We start from the raw sequence: 19,003 nt of genomic DNA on the forward strand, positions 1-19,003 counted from the left end.
TAGTAATAATAATAATGTCGGTATTTGTTAAGCGCTTACTACGTGCGGGGCACTGTTCTAAGCGCTGGGGGAGATACAGGGTCATCGGTTGTCCCACGTGAGGCTCACAGTCTTCATCCCGCTTTGACAGAGGAGGGAACTGAGACACAGAGAGGTGAAGTGACCGGCCCACAGTCACCCAGCTGACGAGCGGCAGAGCCGGGATTCAAGCCTATGACCTCGGACTCCCAAGCCCGGGCTCTTTCCACTGAGCCACGCTGCTTCCCCCGTCCACTAGGTCCCAAGCACTCTTCTAAGCACTAGGGTAGATACAAGGTAATCAGGGTGGACATCGTCCCGGTCCCAAGTGGGACTCACACTCTTAATCCCCATTTTCCAGATGAGGGAACTGAGGCACAGACAAGTGCAGTGACTTGCTCAAGGTCACAGACCGCCGTGGATTTATCAGGTGAAATAAAAGGAAGCTAAACTTAGACAACGTGTTTTTATTTCGGCGTTCATACAAAAAGTGATGGGAATCTAAAGTCAAAAAATATATATACACAAGTCTCTTAACAAAAGTTACCGGAGGCCATCTCAGCATTTACAAATAAGCGAGACTGAAAGCTTACACCCTAGCACCCCGATTTCACACCCCGCTATTAAAAGGTATCATTAAAAAATAGTCCACCTTCTTCAATTTAGGCAAGTGAGAGTCGAAGTTTTGTCTGTGAATTTAAGAAATGTCCATTCGTTTAAAGTACGGCTAACCGATTTCACATCCTGAAGAGAAAACTACCGTTCCTCAGGGAGCATTTTAAAACGCTGAGCGGATTTTAAAAGCATACGAAGTCAGACTTTTACCTACGAAGACACTATCCCCCCCCCCGCCCTTCCCTCCCATGAATACGTCCCCTTGTATTGGTGCTGCCATTTGGTCTCTCTGCTTGCTGTCCAATCTTCCGAACAGGCTGGTTACGAGTTATATTCTCTACGCATCTCACCCATCTCCTTTATCTGTAGGGGGAGGGAAGACAGGCGTGAAGGAGCAAAAAAAGAAAAATCCCCACCAAAAAACCCCCGCTCCTTATCCCCACGGCACTTGTGTAAAAATGTACCTATTTATCATTCTATTTTATTGATGATGTTGACCTGTGATTCTATTTATTTATATTGATGCCGGCCCACTTGCTTTATTTTGTTATCTGTCACCCCCTCTTCTAGCCTGTGAGCCCGTTGGCTAGGAACTGTCTCTCTCTGTTGCCGAACTGTACTTTCCAAGCGCTTAGTACCGTGCTCTGCACACAGTAAGCGCTCCGTAAATACGACTGAATGAATGAATCCATTGCCCCAACAGGCGATTAGTACACAGTTGAATAGGAAGGGGCTCTCGGCTCAGAGCTTAAGCCTCGAGTAGCCCAAGCATCTGATCCTAAGTAGTCGAGGCTGGAAATGAAAGGTGGCGGGGAGGTGCAGCCGGGGGAAAAAAAGAGTGTTTTGTGTTTTTTTTTAAATGGTATTCGTTAAGCGCTTACTATGTGCCGGGACAGTTCTAAGCGCTTGGGTAGGTACAAAGCGAACAGATTGGACGCAGTCTGTGTCCCACATAATAATGAATAATAACTGTGGCACTTGTGATCTGGTATCTATTTCAGCACTTTGAACAGTGTCTGACACACAGTAGGCGCTTAACAAATATTATTATTATTATGTGTTAAGCAAGCACTGTGTGGATACAAACAAATCGGGTTGGACACGTTCCCCGACCGACGTGGGGCTCCCGGTCCTACCCAGCGCTTAGAACACACATCGTACGCGCTTAACAAATACCATCATTGTGGTTATTCCTCCCCATTTTGCAGAGGAGGTAACCGAGGCCCAGAGAATAATAATAATAATAATGTTGGTATTTGTTAAGCGCTTACTATGTGCAGAGCACTGTTCTAAGCGCTGGGGGAGATACAGGGTCATCAGGTTGTCCTACGTGAGGCTCACAGTCTTAATCCCCATTTTACAGATGAGGTAACTGAGGCACAGAGAAGTGACTTGCCCACAGTCACACAGCTGACAAGTGGCAGAGCAGGGATTCGAACCCACATGCCCGAGGTCCCACCGCGGAGCCGGGATTTGAACCCAGTCCTTCTAAGTCCCAGAGCCACGCTTTTCCAAGGCCGCTGGCCGCCTCGCAAAGTGTGGATTTCCCAAAAACCCCGGTGGCAAAGGCCAAGCTTGGCAGGCCGGGGCAACCGGCACGCACCGCGTGAATGCCAGCCAAAACGTTTGCAAAAACACCGCGTGTCCCCCCCCGGCCGAGGCAAACCACACCGCAGGCATCCACATCCATTTGTTGCAGCAGAAATGACGCGGATCCGCAATTACGAAAAGACTTCCAGCGTGCGGGGCCGGCAGCCCCTTGCTATTTTAGTCACAGAGCTTGTCACACCAAAGGCGTTTTTGTGATTTCTCAGTCATCACTTACTTCGGCTTTCTCATAGCGACGATTCCTTTTCCTTCTGGTGACCACCTGAATGGAAGAAAAATTCACCGGGCGTTTAGGAGCTCTGTACTTAAACAGCAGCAGGGAAAAGCTGAAGAAACAGTTGCCAGGTAGGGGGGTTCTGACTCAAATCCAAGAGCGTACAGAGAATAGGTAGGATTATCAAAAGCTGTCCGCAGCCCTCCCGCGTCACCGACTCGCTCCCTGTATTCGTCGCCCCCTCTCAGCCCCACAGCACTTAATGTCCATTTCTGTCATTTATTTATTTCTCTCAATGACTGTCTCCTCTCCTCTAGACTCTAAGCTCGTTGTGGGCAGGGAATGTGTCCGCTTATTGTTGTACTGTCCTCTCCCAAGTGCTCAGTACAGTGCCCTGCACCCAGGGAGCGCTCAATAAATACAACCGACTGACCCACTGCTCCGCTACCGCCCTTGGCCGGAAACGCGCTCGGAACGGGATGGAAAGCTGTTTCCTGGTGGTCGCTTTCGCGCTCCGGTGTTTACCGAGCGCTTACTGCGCGCAGAGCGCCGGGCTTAAACGCTTGGGAGGGTGCGACACGGAGTCGGGGGCTGACGGTCTAGAGGCTGTAAGTCGAATTAGAATAATAATGATGGCATTTGTTAAGCGCTTACTACGTGCAAAGCACTGTTCTAAGCGCTGGGGGGAAACAAGGAGATCAGGTTGTCCCTCGTGGGGCTCACGGTCTTCATTCCCATTTTACAGATGAGGTAACTGAGGCTCAGCGAAGTTAAATGACTTGCCCAAAGTCACACAGCTGACAAGCGGTGGAGTCGGGATTAGAACCCATGACCTCTGACTCCCAAGCCCGGGCTCTTTCCACTGAACCACGCTGCTTCTCTAATTAAGCTATTTTGAATCAATTAGATTAATTAAGCTTATTTTTAAATAAGCGGGGGAAGTTGTACGCGTCTGTCTCGTATTCACGCCTTCAGAGGAGGGAACGTGAGTTACCAGCACGACGACCCCGGCAACGATGGCCAGGACCACCACCACGATGACAGCGATGACGCCGGCTGTGAGCCCTTTCATCGAAAACTCGGGGGCCTTTTCGTCGACATAATAAATTAAGGTCTTGTCGGGTTCCAGCTCCAGGACTTCGTTGTTTACCGTAATGTTGCCTTTACTTGTATGGAAGAAAGATTCTCCTTTGATCTGTAGTGGGAAAGAGAGAGAAATTTTGAGTACCTGCGGGAAAAACAGCGAGGGCAAATTTTCCATCCCACCAGACGCGGGTGAGAGTCAGGCAGAAACGGAATTGGCGGCTGGTTCCGAGAGCTAAGGGAGTTTTCTCTGAAAGGTCAACTCGCCTGAGGTCGGATACGCGGACGCTTTTACTCACATCTTTTTCGAAGTAATAGGCCACGTCGGCTATGTCCACGCTCGAGGAAGAGCTCTCGGTAGCATTTTGCATCAGCTCAATAACGATCCCGTCCTTTTCATACTGAAAAATACGACAGGCCCAATCGTTCAGACTTTATAAACACCAGATAACACTCGCTCGACCGTATTTATTGAGTGCCAACTGTGTGCTGAGCACTGTACTTAGGGCTTGGGAGAGGACGGTACAACGACAAGCGGACACCTTCCCTGCCCGCGACGGGCTTACAGTCTCGGGGAGGGACGGAGGATACTGCAACTGCCCACACTCGGGTCATTCCGGTCATTCACAGTCAGTTCACGGGGCCCGAGCTCGGTCGGAGGGAACCCAAGAGATTCCCAACACGATTTAGGAGGCATCTGCTTAAGCGGCTATCTGCAAGGATGAGGGTAGAGCAAGATACCGTTTTGGGAGGCTGCAAATTCGGATTCGGAGCAACTGCGATTATCCCTAAATGTACCGTGTGGTAGTGAAGGGCCTGTGGAGTTGAAGATAACTCCTGTAATCACAACGGTTCTGGTTCACATAGAGAGCGGCTTCCCCTCCTCTGCAGAGAAGCAGTGTGTGACCTTGCAGAAAGAGGCTGGGCATCAGAGGACCTGGGTTCTGATCTCTGCTCGTCTCCCGCGGGACCTTGGACGAGTCACTTCACTGTTCCGTGCTTCCTTTTCCTCAACTGGGAAATGGGGACTTGATACCTGCTTCTCCCTCCTTCTTAGATTGAGAGCCTCACGTCAGACAAGGCCTGGGTCCAACTCGAATAACTTGTGCCTACGTAGTAAGCGCTCGATACGATGATGATCGTAGGGAAGCAGTGTGACTCAGAGGAAAGAGCCCGGGCTTGGGAGTCAGAGGTCATGAGTTCTAATCCCAGCTCCGCCCCGTGTCAGCTGTGTGACTTTGGGCAAGTCACTTCACTTCTCTGGGCCTCAGTTCCCTCATCTGGAAAATGGGGATGAAGACTGGGAGCCCCACACGGGACAACCTGATGACCTCGTATCCACCCCAGCGCTTAAGAACAGTGCTTGGCACATAGTAAGCGCTTAACAAATAGCAACATTATGATGATGACGAAGATAATAATAGTAACGTAGGAACCCACAAAGCCATCTCTTTAGGGGGTCGGTCCAGAAACAGTGCCATCCTAGGGTGGGGCGGATCGATGGTACGTATTCATTCATTCGATAGTATTTATCGAGCGCTCACTATGTGCAGAGCACTGTACTAAGCGCTTGGAATGTACAATTCGGCAACAGGTAGACAATCTCTGCCCATTGACGGGCTTACAGTCTAATCAGGGGAGAACAGTCTAATTGGGGGAGAGATTATTCAGCGCTTACTGTGTGCGGAGCACTGTACCATGCGCTCGGGGCGTCCGATACAACAGAATTAGCAGACACATTCCCCGTCCATAACGAATTTACGGGCTGGGGGGGGGAATTGTTCCAGGACTCCTGACTTTGCGGGGGGGGGGGGTCCCCCCCTCTCCTCTTAGCAATTGGCAGAGCTGCTGTCAACTCGGATAGTTGTTTCCCCGTGCTGCGAACCCAGGACCGACGGGCCTTCAGTTGGCGAGGTGGCCTAGCCCCCTTCTCCCCTGTCGCCCGGGCCAACCCCCCATCTCCTCCCCACCCACCCAGGATGGCCTTGATCCCAAAGTGCCCATAAAATGCTAAGGAAAAGAGCTAATTCTGCCTAAATCGCTCTCCTGAATTACTCATTTTTTCAAAGTGAGGGGAAAAAAGAAGAGAAGCATTAATGCTTCGAGTTTTGCTTGAGGAACTCTTGGATTCAAAAGTTGCCACTGAGGTGATTTTTCAATATCATGGCAGGATAGGAGACGCTTAGACAGGGTGTTTAAATCAAAAATAAATCCAGATTGCTTCAGCACCGTTTAGAAAGATTACTGAAGCAGTTCTCCAAAAAAGATTAAGGAGGCGGGACACACAGAAGGATTTCAGGGACTCTGAAGTCAGATTTTTTCTAGCATCCAAATCAGGCACCGTGCCTGGATTCTCCTTTTAAATGACGACTGGAGGACAACCCTTCCCTCCGTCACCTCGGGCGCAAAGGAAAAAAGCTCCTGCCCATAAGCTTTGGGGCTTTTTGACTCTCTGTGTTGATCTCCTGTGTCCCCATTTTGGGCTCTTTGCTACTCAGAGCACCCTAACAGACACTCGGCACCCCACGCCTTCCCTCCCAGACAAGAGTGCTGTCTCGCTTCAATCAGTTAATAATAATAATAGTGGTATTTTATACTGATGTAACAATTGCTGCAAAAATACAAACTGTCAATTCTGTGGTGTTTCCCGTGACGACGTGAGGATCCGAAAGCTGGACGGTGAAAAAAACACGATAGCGAGAGCAACGATTTCTTCTGAAACGTGGTGGTGGAGAAGGCGTTTGTGAATACCACGGACAGCCCGAAAAACCAACGAATGGGTTTTGGAGGAATTAAAGCAAAACGGTCTTTGGAAAGCCAAATGACTCCATTTAGACTGGCATATTTTGGATACATAACGGGGAGGACTAATTCTCTGGGGAAGATGCTAACGCTAGAAAAAGTCCAGGAAAAACGTGGAAGAGGCAGACGGGCAGCTAGATGGATAGAGACCCTAGCCACGATTAAGGTTACGGATTATGGCAGAAGACCGGACGAACTGGAGAAAAATCATCCACAGGGTCGCTGTGAATCGGAAACGACTCGATGACACCATGATAATTTACATCTCCGCCCCTGTCCTCTCCCCTTCCCTTCAGGCTCGCATCTCCTCCCACCTCCAGGACGTCTCCACCTGGATGTCGGCCCGCCACCTAAAACTCAACGTGAGCGAGACCGAGCTCCTCATCTTCCCTCCCGAACCCGGTCCTCTCCCGGACTTCTCTATCGCCGTGGATGGCACGACCGTCCTTCCCGTCTCTCGGGCCCGCGATCTCGGTGTCGTCCTTGACTCGTCTCTCTCGTTCGCCCCACGCGTCCTATCCGTCACCGAGACCTGCCGGTTTCACCTCTACGATATCGCCGAGATCCGCCCTTTCCTCTCCACCCAGACGGCTACCTTACCGTTACGGGCTCTCGTTATATCCCGGCTAGACTACCGTGTCGGCCTTCTCTCTGACCTCCCTTCCTCCTCTCTCGCCCCGCTCCGGTCTATTCTGCACTGCGCTGCCCGGCTCGTCTTCCCGCAGAAACGATCTGGGCATGTCACTCCCCTTCTTAAACAACTCCAGTGGTTGCCTATCGACCTCCGCTCCAAACAAAAACTCCTCACTCTAGGCTTCGAGGCTCTCCATCACCTCGCCCCTTCCTACCTCTCCTCCCTTCTCTCTTTCTACCGCCCACCCCGCACGCTCCGCTCCTCCACCGCCCGCCTCCTCGCCGTCCCTCGGTCTCGCCCGTCCCGCCGTCGACCCCCGGGTCGCGTCCTCCCGCGGTCCCGGAACGCCCTCCCTCCTCACCTCCGCCAAACTGATTCTCTTTCCCTCTTCAAAACCCTACTTAAAACTCACCTCCTCCGAGAGGCCTTCCCAGACTGAGCTCCTCTTCTCCCTCTACTCCCTCTGCCATCCCCCCTTTACCTCTCCGCAGCTAAACCCTCATTTTTCCCTTTTCCCTCTGCTCCTCCACCTCTCCCTTCCCATCCCCGCGGCACTGTACTCGTCCGCTCGACTGTATATATTTTTCGTTACCCTATTTATTTTGTTAATGAATTGTACATCGCCTCGATTCTATTTAGTTGCCATCGGTTTTTACGAGATGTTCTTCCCCTTGACTCTATTTATTGCCATTGTTCTCGTCTCTCCGTCTCCCCCGATTAGACCGTAAGCCCGTCAAACGACAGGGACTGTCTCTATCTGTTGCCGACTTGTTCATCCCAAGCGCTTAGTACAGTGCTCTGCACATAGTAAGCGCTCAATAAATACTATTAAATACTATTGAATGAATAATTTCTGAAGCGCTTACTAGGAGCCCGGCACTACACTAAGCGCTGCGGTAGCTACGAGGTAATCAGCTTGGACACGGTCCCTGTACCACGTGGGGCTCACAGTCTTCATCCCCATTTTCCAGATGAAGGAACTGAGCCCCAGAGAAGCAAAGTGATTTAGCCAAGGTCACAAGTGGCAAAGCAGGGTCCTTCGGACTCCCAGGCCCGGGCTCTATCCATTAGGCCACGTTGCTTCCCTTGTCAATCGTATTTTTTGAGCACTTACTGTTTGCAGAGCACTGTATTAAGCGCTTAGGAGAGTATGATAGAACAATATAACGCTGGGGGCACATTCCCTGCCCCCCAACGAGCTTACCGCTTAGAGGGGGAGTTTCAACAACCCACATCAGTTAGCGCTCTCCCAGCTTGTAAAGGAACACCAGCACTCAGAGGGGTAAAACAACCTGCCTCCCTCCGCCCTTCTTCCCCATTGAGACCACCAATTGGCACCTGCTGCACCCTCATCCCCACCCAAGGGCCCCCAAAATCTTTGGGTCAGCAACGATAACGGGGAGATCAGCGTGGCTCAGTGGAAAGAGCACGGGCTTTGGAGTCAGGGCTCATGAGTTCGAATCCCAGCTCTGCCACTTGTCGGCTGTGTGACTGTGGGCGAGTCACTTCACTTCTCTATGCCTCAGTTCCCTCATCTGTAAAATGGGGGTGAAAACTGTGAGCCCCACGTGGGACAACCTGATTCCCCTATGTCTACCCCAGCGCTTAGAACAGTGCTCGGCACATAGTAAGCGCTTAACAAATACCAACATTATTATTATTATTAGATGACCACACCTCCTCCTAAGGTGCCGGGCCAAACCCTAATTATTATGATTTTCGCACCGCCCGGTCTCTCCCACGTTTTTCCTTACCAGAAAGTTTTTGATGAACTTCCTCTCCAGCTGATAACGTCTCTCAATTTCGTCTTTCAGAGCCCTGAGGAGAGGACGAAGGACACGTGTTACGAAAAGGAATCACCGCCGCCGATGGTTTACGGCGAAGAAACCGAATGAGACTTACTTCTCCAACGCCTGACTGTCGAAGGGCTTCTCTCTCGGTTTATGCTTCAGTTCAATGATGATCCAGCTGCGCGAAAGAGAAAGCAGGGAAAAACTTTAACAGCACATCCTCCTGGGTAGAGCCCGGGCCCGGGAGTCAGAAGATCATGGGTTCTAATCCCTGCTCCGCCACCTCTCTGCTGTGACTTGGGGCGAGTCACTTCACTTCTCTGGCCCTCAGTTCCCTCATCTTTACAATGGGGGTGAAAACTGCAAGCCCCAGGTGGGCGGGACTGTCCAACCTGATGAACTTGTAACCAGCCCAGCGTTTAGAGCAGCGCTCGACACACAGTAAGTGCTTAACCAGTACCATCATTATTATTATTGCCATTTTCAATTCACTTTTCTTTTCTCCCACCAATTCTCCTGGCGGGAAACTACTGAAATCCTCCCCACGGCCCAACAGAGCAGAGTAGCACCCCGAATGAAGTTAACTTGGGCACAGTTTGTTCCGAGTAGAGAAGCAGTATGGCTCAGTGGAAAGAGCCCGGGCTTGGGAGTCAGAGGTCATGGGTTCGAATCCCGGCTCCGCCACTTGTCAGCTGTGTGACTGTGGACAGGTCACTTAACTTCTCTGGGCCTCAGTTCCCTCATCTGTAAAATGGGGATTGACCGTGAGCCTCACGTGGGACAACCTGATGACCCTGTATCTACCCCAGGGCTTAGAACAGTGCTCGGCACATAGTAAGCGCTTAACAGACACCAACATTGTTATTATTATTCCCCCTAACTTTCTCCCTTTACCTCGATTTTGCCTATCTTACCGCCGGCCCCTCTCCCACATCCTCCCTCTAGCCTGGAACGCCTCCTCAAATCCAACAGTGACCTTTCCCCTCTTCAAAGCCTTAATGAAGGCACACTTCCTCCAAGAGGCCTTCCCCGATTAAGCCTTCCTTTCCTCTTCCCTCTCCAAGCTTCTGCGTCGCCCTGACCTGCTCCCTTTATTCATCCCCCCGTCCCAGCTCCCCAACACTCATGTCCATATCTGTCATTTATTTATTTCTCTTAATATCTGTCCCCGCCCCCCAAGACCGTCAGCTCACTGTGAGCAGCGAATAAGTCTGTCATACCGTCCTTCAGGTCTGGCGTCGGGCACGAGTACGAAAACACACGGATAATGATATCGGGACTGTGCCCCCGCCCCTCCGAGTCCCGGCAGTCACGCGGCCGTGAGCTGCGGTTCAGAAGGCGGGCGGGTGGGAAAATCGTCTGGGAAAACGGGGCACAGGGAGCACCCAAACTTACTAGGTCCTGACCAGTTCGCTGCAGGCGATTTCAGAGCTCTTCTCCGTTCTCCTGACGCCGGCGGTGTTGACGCACCAGCACGTGCTCGTGTCGTTGCACTGGCGGGCCTTGAAGATGCCGGACGAGTCACACTCCGGGTCGTACAGTCCGTCGTTATTCCTGAAAGCCCCTTCGGGTCTTTTCCTGCGCCCGCTCTTTGTACCGGTCACCTCGGCCTTCATCTGCAGGCATTTCGACACCACTGGAAAGAAAATCTCGCCGTTGAAGCCGGGGACGTTTTCCAAACGATGCAGACCGACCTTTTTAATGCCTGGGATTCACGGGCATTAGCCCGCTAATAGAACCTGGGCTGACTGATTAGAAATGCTAACCAAGACAAAACCCAAAGCCCCCAGGATGGGGTTAAAATGACGTCTGCCCCAAACTGCACCCCTCGCCTTCAGTGATAATAATAATCATCGTGATATTTGTTAAGTGTTTACTATGTGCCAGGCACTGTAACAACCTGTGAACAACCGGTAACAATCTGGTACCTGTGAAGAGCTTACTATGTGCCAGGTGCTGTTCTAAGTGCCGGGGGTAGGTACGAGCGAATCACCTTCAGTAATAATAATTGTGGAATTTGCCCTGGACCTTGTTAAGCGCTTATTCAATCATTCATTCAATAGCATTTATTGAGCGCTTACTATGCGCAATTGGAATGTACAATTCGGGAACAGAGAGACACAATCCCTGCCCATTGGCGGGTTTACAGTCTTACTATGTGCCAAGCACTGTACTAAGCGTTGGGGTGGACAGAGGCAAATAGGGTTAGACACGGTCCCTGTCCCACAGCTGGGCTCCCAGTCTTAATCCCCATTTTACAGATGAGGCAACTGCAGTCCAGAGGAGAATAATAATGACGACGGCATTTGTTAAGCGCTTACTATGGGCCAAGCGCTGTTCTAAGCGCTGGAGAGTGAAGTGACTTGGCCCAGGTCACACAGCAGACGAGCGGCAGAGCCGGGATTAGAACCCAGGTCCTTCTGACTCCCAGGACAGTGGCCTAATGACTAAGTATCACCGCTTTCAGTCCTGCAGGAACCTTGAGGAAGGGGCGGAAGCCATTCCAAGAACCAGGGGTGGAGCCAGCCTCCTATCTGCATCCCTTTCCTCCACAATGATTAGGCCACCGCCTCATAAAAATCAGCCTTCCACTGGCACCCCGGGCATCCTATGCCCAGCTGACCTTTCTCCCCTCCCCTCCCATGGCGCCTGCGGAAGAAACAAGTGTCCCTTCCCCAGGTCCAGGTCCAAAGTTCCCCTGGAACTAATTCCATAACTTTGGGTGTGGTTGGGTGGGTGATGATTGGGTTTGTTTTTGAAGTGAAACTACATTGTTCCTGGATATACCAGCGTTATTCCGATGCCCAAATCAGTCTTTTTCACCAGCTGTCTCCTCCCTACCTGCCCATTACCCGTCCCTCGCCCCCACATATTACCACGGTTGTTTTCCTTTGCCAACAGACCTTCTTCTCCCACCTCCAAGGTCGCACCCAACAGTTCCTTTGAGCGCAAAAGTAGCCTCCCCACTCCTCCCCTCCCTCTTTTATAATCACAGATAAAGGTCCACCTCCTTCGGAAAGTTTATCCTGATGAACCCTGCCCTTCTTCAAGCCTAGAGACCCAACCCCACAACACCCCAACGTCCATATCCTTATGCCCTGCCATTTCCCTTACCTACAACTGATCTTAATGTCTCTCCCCTCACTAGGCTGCATGCTTCTCGAAGGCAGGAATCGTGCCCGCCGGGTCTACCGTACCATAGCCTCCCAAGTGCCTAGCACGGAGTTCTGCTCAGAGTAAGCACTCAGTTGATTCGACGGAGGAACGGATTTCAGGACCTATCTGTAATTTATTTACGTCGACGTCTGTCGCACCCTCTACTCTGTGAGCTCGTTGTGGGCAGGGAATGTTGTCTATTACACTGCTATACCGAACGCCCTCCGTCGCCCCAACTCGCTCCCTTTGCTCTATCCCTCCTCCCCGCCCCACAGCACTTAAACATATATGTATATATGTACATTGCTATAGTTCTACTTATTTATATTAATGCCTGTCTACTTGTTTTGATATGTACATCTCTCTCACCTTATTTATTTCTACTGATGCTACTGATGCCCGTTGACTCGTTTTGGTGTCTGTCTCCCCCTCTCCTAGCCTGTAAACCCATTGTGGGCAGGGATTGTCTCTCTCTATTGCTGAAATGTACTTTCCAAGCACTTACCCCAGTGCTCTGCGCACAGTAAGCGCTCAATAAATACGACTGAATGGATGAATGGTCTCCCAAGCGCTTAGTACAGTGCTCTGCACACAATAAGCACTCGATAAATGACCGACCTCTCCCATCAGTGCATTCGTGTAATTATACCAGCAGGTACGTGACGTCTGCCTGGCCGGCTCCGAAGGAGAGCGGAGACCACCTAGATTTTTCAACTTGGGACGGCCTTATACAGAGCCGGATACCCAGTGGGCGCAAAATAAATACCCGCTGACCGACAAATCAGACGATTCACTAGGAGGTAGATCACGAGGGGACCGAAACTCGAGAAGCTAACACATTTTCTGCTACCGACCGGTAAATGTAGAAAGGTGATAGGCGTCAGTCAGTCCGCATACACTTAATGCTTACGTTTTGAACACTGGATTCTATTCGGTGAACCAAGGGCCTGGCACCGGCATTCACCATTTTCAATAAAGCAGTTTGTTGTCAGTTTGCTGGAGTCACAGATGCAATCTGAGGAAGAAAAGATAAGAATGTCGCTTTTTATAAAAATAGATGACACACTCTTTGGGGACAAGGGGCACGTATACTAACTTTATTCAACTCTTCCAAGAGCTCGGGACGACGCTAGCCTCGGAAGACCCTCTGTCGATGACCAATTTGGTGTTTTTCTCACATGGTAAATTCGACCTCATCATTCCACTGACAGTTTACCACCTTCGGTGCGCTTCCCAAATAACTGCTGATTCTTGGTATAACCACCACAGTGCGACCTCAGTTGTCCTCTAGACTGTAAGCTCTACCGGCTCTGTTATACTGTACTCTCCCAAGCACTTAGAACAATGCTCTCAATAAATGCGACTACCTCAGTGCTTCCACGGGCCCAAAACGGGCCCTCACCACCTTCCGCGGAGTCCCTTTCCATTTTTATGCCCGTTTTCTGTCCCTTTGTTTCTACCAACCGCCATTTCTCTATCGCCACGACCGTCTCCCCGGGACGGCTCCTTCCTGTTTACAATAAATGGCTGGCAATTGTTACCTTTTACCCTCGGGAAACTTTCCCCGGTCCTGACTTACCTATAATCTCTTCTTTTGAATAAACCAACTTCCAGAGAGTTCCTTTCTATTTTTACACCTGTTTTCTTTCCCTTGGTTTCCAATAACTGGCATTTCCCTGTTGCAACGACTCTCTCCAGAGGACCGCTTCTTCCTGTTCCCAATAGACGGCTGGTGTTTACTACCCTTTACCTCTGGGACACGTTCCCGATCCTGACTTACCTGTGTCTCCTATTCTGGATAACCCGGGTTTGGATTTCCCTCCACCTTTTCCTGCCCATAACGCCGTGACTTCCCTCAGGAGGTAGGGGGAAGAAAGAGAGGCGCTCAGGGGGAAAAAAAAAAATTCCCTGCCCCCAACTGCCTGCGTTTTTTTCTAGCAGCGGCCACAACTTCCACCCAGAGAAGGCCGTGCTCTCCGGGGGCGGGCGAAGCTGAAAACTACTTTACTTTGCAGAGAAGAACCGTGGCTCAGTGGAAAGAGCCCGGGGTCACGGGTTCTAATCCCGGCTCTGCCGTTTGTCAGCCGTGTGACTTTGGGCAAGTCACTTCACTTCTCTGTGCCTCAGGGACCTCATCTGTAAAATGGGGAGTAAAACCGTGAGCCCCAAGTGGGACAACCTGATGGCCTCGTATCCCCTCCCCTGCGCTTAGAACAGTGCTTTGCGCATAGTAAGCGCGTAGCACGTGCCATCATTATTATTTGCTTCATGGTATTTGCTAAGGGCTTCTTCCTACATGCCAGGCACTGTACTACACGCTGGGGTCGATCCAAGCTGATCAGGTTGAAGCCAGTCCACGCCCCGGCAGGGGCTCACGGTCTTAACCTCCGTTTTACGGATGAAGTCACTGAGGCCCAGAGAAGCGAACCGACCTGCCCGAGGTCACACGGCAGACCAGTGGCGCAGGAGTCGGGATTAGAACTCAGTTCCTTTGACTGCCAGGGCATTCGGGGCCCGGGAGAAACCTGGGCATCGAGGGGATGATTAAGCCGCCTTGTGTGGCAAGACTCGAAGCCCGGCGCTGGCGGAGGCGGGGGGAGTGGCTGCAGGAACAAGGCAGGACAAGGCAGGTGCACTTTCATTCATTCATTCAATTGTATTTACTGAGTGCTTACTGTGTGCAGAGCGCTGGACTAAGCGCTTGGAAAGTACAATTCAGCAAAAGTTCACAGTTGGAGCCGAGGGAAGAAGCTCCCCAGGTACCCTCTGATGCTTATCTGGGCATTTGTCTGGGGCAATGCTACTGGGAGGGGAAGGGCAGGGGAAGGGAGGGTGGGAGAGAGGAAAAGGAGGGGGTGGGAGAATGGGGGAGGAAAAGGAGGGGCTGGGAGGGGGGGAGAAAGGATGGGGCTGGGAGAGAAGGGAGGAGAAGGGAGGGGTGGGACATGGGGGGAGAAAAAGGGTGGGGGTAGGAGAGAGGGGGGAGAAAAAAGAAGGGGGTGGGAGAGAGGGGGGAGAAAAAGGATGGGGGTGGGAGAGAGGGGAAAGAAAAAGGATGGGGGTGGGAGAGAGGGGAAAGAAGAAACAAGGGGGTAAGTGGGGGAGAAAAAGGAAGGGGTGGGAGGGGGGAGAGAAAAAAGAAGGGGCTAGGAGAGGGGGGAGAGAAAAAAGAAGGGGCTAGGAGAGAGGGGGGAGAAAAAAGAAGGAGTGGGGGGGGGAGAAAAAAGAAGGGGCCAGGAAGGGGGGGGAGAAAAAAGAAGGGGCCAGGAAGGGGGGGGAGAAAAAAGAAGGGGCCAGGAGAGAGGGGGGAGAAAAAAGAAGGGACTAGGAGAGAGGGGGAGAGAAAAAGAAGGGGTAGGAGAGAGGGGAAGAAAAAGGGGGTAGGAGAGAGGGGGAGAAAAAAGAAGGGGGTGGGGGAGGGGGGAGAAGCAAAGGATGGGGGTGGGGGTGGGGGAGGAAAAGGAGGTGGGGGAGGGGCTGGAGGAAGAAAAGGAGGGGGGCGGAGAAAGGAGGGGGCGGGGCTCCGGGTCTTCGGGCCCCACAGGTAACCGCGCCCCGGCCGGGGCTGTTTCCTCACCTGCGCGGGAGGACGGGCCGATGGCCCATGGGGCGAAGGGCGGGCGACGCCCGGGGAAGGAGAAGGGGAAGGGGCAGGGGCGCCATTGGGAGGGGAGGGGGTTCGGGACGGGACGGGACGGGACGGGGGTTGGTCCGCACAGCCCCCCCTCTCCCTCCCTCCCTCTCTCCCTCTCTGTCTCCCTCCTCCGCCCCTGCCGCCCCTGCGGGAGCCTCCACAGCGGCCTCCCGCACCGCCCCCCCCCCCCCCGTCCCCGTCCCCGTCCCCAGCCCCGCGCGCCCCCCGCGCCCCCCGCGCCCCCCGCGCGCGCCTCACCTTGGGCCGCGGTCACGAGCGCGGCGGCGGCCAGCAGGAGCGCGCAGGCCGGCGCCGAGAGCCCCATGGTGCGCGCGGAGGGAGCCGAGCGGAGCCGAACCGAGCGGACGGAGCAGAAGCAGCCGTGCGGCGGACGGTCGGCGCGGGTCTGGGGCGGGCGGGGGGGGGGGCGCGATGGAGCGGCCCCGGCAGGCCACGCCCCCTCGCCTCAAGCCACGCCCCCGGGGGGCCCCTCCCGGCCCGACCTGTTCGGCCGCTCCCCACCCCGCCCCCACCTGCCCGAGGCGCCGGCGCACGCGCGGAGGGAGGGAGGGAGGGAGGGAGGGGGGAGGGGCGGGGCTCGCGCAGGTGCGCGCTCCCCCTCCCCCCTCCCTCCTTCACCCAGACAGTCGGTCATTCAATCAGTCGATCGGATTTATTCATTCAGTCGGTCCCATCTATTCATTCGTCCATCGGATTTATTCAGTCAGTCACATCTATTCATTCATCAATCGGATTTATTCATTCAGCCAGTCACATCTATCCATTCATTCAACCATATTCATTCATCAATCGGATTTATTCATTCAGTCACATCTATTCATTCATCAATCGGATTTATTCATTCAGTCGGTCACATCTATTCACTCATTCAACCATATTCATTCATTCCAACGGATTTATTCATTCATTCATTCAATCACATCTATTCATTCATTCAACCACATTCATTGATTCCATTGGATTCATTCCATCATATTCATTCATTCCATCATATTTATTCATTCATTCATCCACATTTAATTGTATTCATTCGTTCAACCGGATTCATTCGTTCAATCGGATTCATTCGTTCAATTTCATTCATTCAATTGGATTCATTCAATCATATTCATTCATTCAAGCCGATTTATTCATTCATTCAACCATATTCATTCATTCATTCAATCAATCACATTTATTCATTCATTCAAGTGGATTCATTCAATCATATTCATTCAGTCCATCATATTTATTCATTCATTCATTCACATTTATTCGTTTAATCGTATTCATTCAACCGGATTCATCAATCGGATTCATTCATTCAAACGTATTCATTCATTCAATCGGATTTATTCATTCATTCAACCGTATTCATTCATTCGGATTTATTCATTCATTCAATCGGATTTATTCATTCATTCAATCGGATTCAGTCGGATTTACTCATTCATTCAGTCTGATTTATTCATTCATTCGATCGCATTTATTCATTTGATTGTATTTATGCATCTGTTCATATTTATTCATTCATTCGATCACATTTATTCAATCATTCATTCAAACACATTTATTTATTCAAACATATTTATTCATTCAATCGTATTCAATCATATTCATTCAATCACATTTATTCATTCAATCGTATTTATTCATCTAATTGCATTTATTCGTTCATTCATTCATATTTATTGAGCGCTTACTGTGTGCAGAACACTGTACTAAGCGCTTGGAAGGTACAGTGGGGCACCAGATAGAAACAATCCCTGCCCACAACTGGTCCACGGTCTGAAAGCGGGGAGGCAGACAACAAAACACTGTCCTAAACACTTGGGAAGTACAGTGGGGCACCAGATAGAGACAATCCCTGCCCACCACACGCTCACAGTCTAGAAGGGGGAGACAGCCAACAAAACAACACTGTACTAAGCGCTTGGGAAGTACACTTGAGCAACAGATAGAGACAATCCCTGCCCACAAGGGGCCCACAGTCTCAAAGTGGGGAGGCGGAAAACAAAACAACACTGTACTAAGCGCTTGGAATGTACAATTGGGCAACAGATAGAGACAATCCCTGCCCACATCGGGCCCACGGTCTAGAAAGGGGAGACAGACAACAAAACGACACTGTACTAAGCACTTGGGAAGTACAACTTGAGCGACAGATAGAGATGATCCCTGCCCACAATGGGCCCACAGTCTCAAAGGGGGGAGACAGCAAAATAAAATAAAAGCAAGGAGGCAGATGTCAATAGCATCAATAGAAATAAATAGAATGAGAGATCTAAACACATCATTAATAAAATAAGTAGAATGATAGATATGCACATATATATGTAGAGAGAGAGAGAAGCAGTGTGGCTCAGTGGAAAGAGCATGGGCTTGGGAGTCAGCGGTCATGGGTTCGAATCCTGGATCTGCCACTTAGCAGTGTGACTTTGGGCAAGTCACTTAACTTCTCTGGGCCTCAGTGACCTTATCTGTAAAATGGGGATGAAGACTGTGAGGCTCACGTGGGACAATCTCATGACCCTGTATCTCCCCCAGCACTTAGAACAGTGCTCTGCGCCTAGTAAGCGCTTAACAACTACCAACGTTATATATACCCCAGGGCTGTAGGGGTGGGGAGGGGGCATAGAGCAGAGGGAGAGGGAAGGGGGCAAATGGGGAGGGGAGGAGGAGCAGAGGGAAAGGAGGGCTGAGGCTAGGAAGGCCTCCTGGAGGAGGTGCGCTCTCAGTTCCCCCGTCCTCCCTTCCCCCTTCCATAATCCTTCCCCTCCCTGCTTCCTCACTTCCTCCACAATGGGCCTCGTTCCCTCCTGTCCCATCGTCGACCCCCGGCCCACGTCCTACCCCTGGCCTGGAATGCCCTCCCTCCTCACATCCGCCAAACTAACCTCTCCTCCCCTCTTCAAAGCCCTCCTGAGGGCTCCCCTCCTCCAGGAGGCCCTCCCAGACTGAGCCCTCCCTTCCCCTCCGCCCCTCTTCCCCTCCCCATTCCCCCTCCTCCCTCCCTCTGCTCTTCCCCCTTCCCTTCCCCACACCACTTGTGCCTAATTATTGTATTGATTATGTTATTAATGATCTATAATTCTATTTTGATGGTACTGATGCCTGACTATCTGTTTTGTTTGACTGTCTCCCCCTTTTACACTGTGAGCCCGTTGTTGGGCAGGGATTGTCTCTCTTTATTGCTGTAGTTTACTTTCCCAAGCGCTTAGGACAGTGCTCTGCACACAGTAAGCGCTCAATAAATATGAACGAATGAATGAATGGATGGATGAATGAACTTGGCCTCCTCCCTCCTTCCTCCTCCCCCCCATCCGGGCCCCGCCCGGGGCAAAACCTGAAGGTGACTCAGCGCCTCCCCCTCCCCCACATACCGCACCCCTCCCTTCATTCATTCATTCCTTCATTCAATCGTATTCATTGAGCAATTACTATGTGCA

General features: G+C 51.6%; 1 protein-coding gene across 1 annotated transcript; it reads right to left on the reverse strand.

Annotated features, from left to right (window-relative positions):
• Nucleotides 1-470: 470 nt before the first annotated feature.
• EPCAM (epithelial cell adhesion molecule) lies at nt 471-15,917 on the reverse strand. Its single transcript, XM_029072587.1, has 9 exons — nt 15,813-15,917; nt 12,831-12,935; nt 10,160-10,400; nt 8,877-8,942; nt 8,729-8,792; nt 3,838-3,939; nt 3,450-3,650; nt 2,459-2,503; nt 471-996 (listed from the first exon to the last, which is right to left on the reverse strand). Exons 1-9 carry the CDS (start codon nt 15,877-15,879, stop codon nt 955-957), a joined length of 933 nt encoding a protein of 310 aa, XP_028928420.1. The 5' UTR covers nt 15,880-15,917; the 3' UTR covers nt 471-954.
• Between the last annotated feature and the right edge of the window lie 3,086 nt (nt 15,918-19,003).

This window comes from Ornithorhynchus anatinus, chromosome 9 (genome assembly GCF_004115215.2).
Source record: "Ornithorhynchus anatinus isolate Pmale09 chromosome 9, mOrnAna1.pri.v4, whole genome shotgun sequence".
Taxonomy (NCBI): domain Eukaryota; kingdom Metazoa; phylum Chordata; class Mammalia; order Monotremata; family Ornithorhynchidae; genus Ornithorhynchus; species Ornithorhynchus anatinus.

Bases quoted from the DNA above. Each gene is read 5' to 3' on its own strand.
- EPCAM (XM_029072587.1), bottom strand. From the start codon at position 15,879: ATGGGGCTCTCGGCGCCGGCCTGCGCGCTCCTGCTGGCCGCCGCCGCG. The intron at 12,936-15,812 runs GTGAGGCGCGCG...TTTCTTCCTCAG, and splicing joins GCTCGTGACCGCGGCCCAAG to ATTGCATCTGTGACTCCAGC. The intron at 2,504-3,449 runs GTAACTCACGTT...TCTTCCATTCAG, and splicing joins TTGCCGGGGTCGTCGTGCTG to GTGGTCACCAGAAGGAAAAG.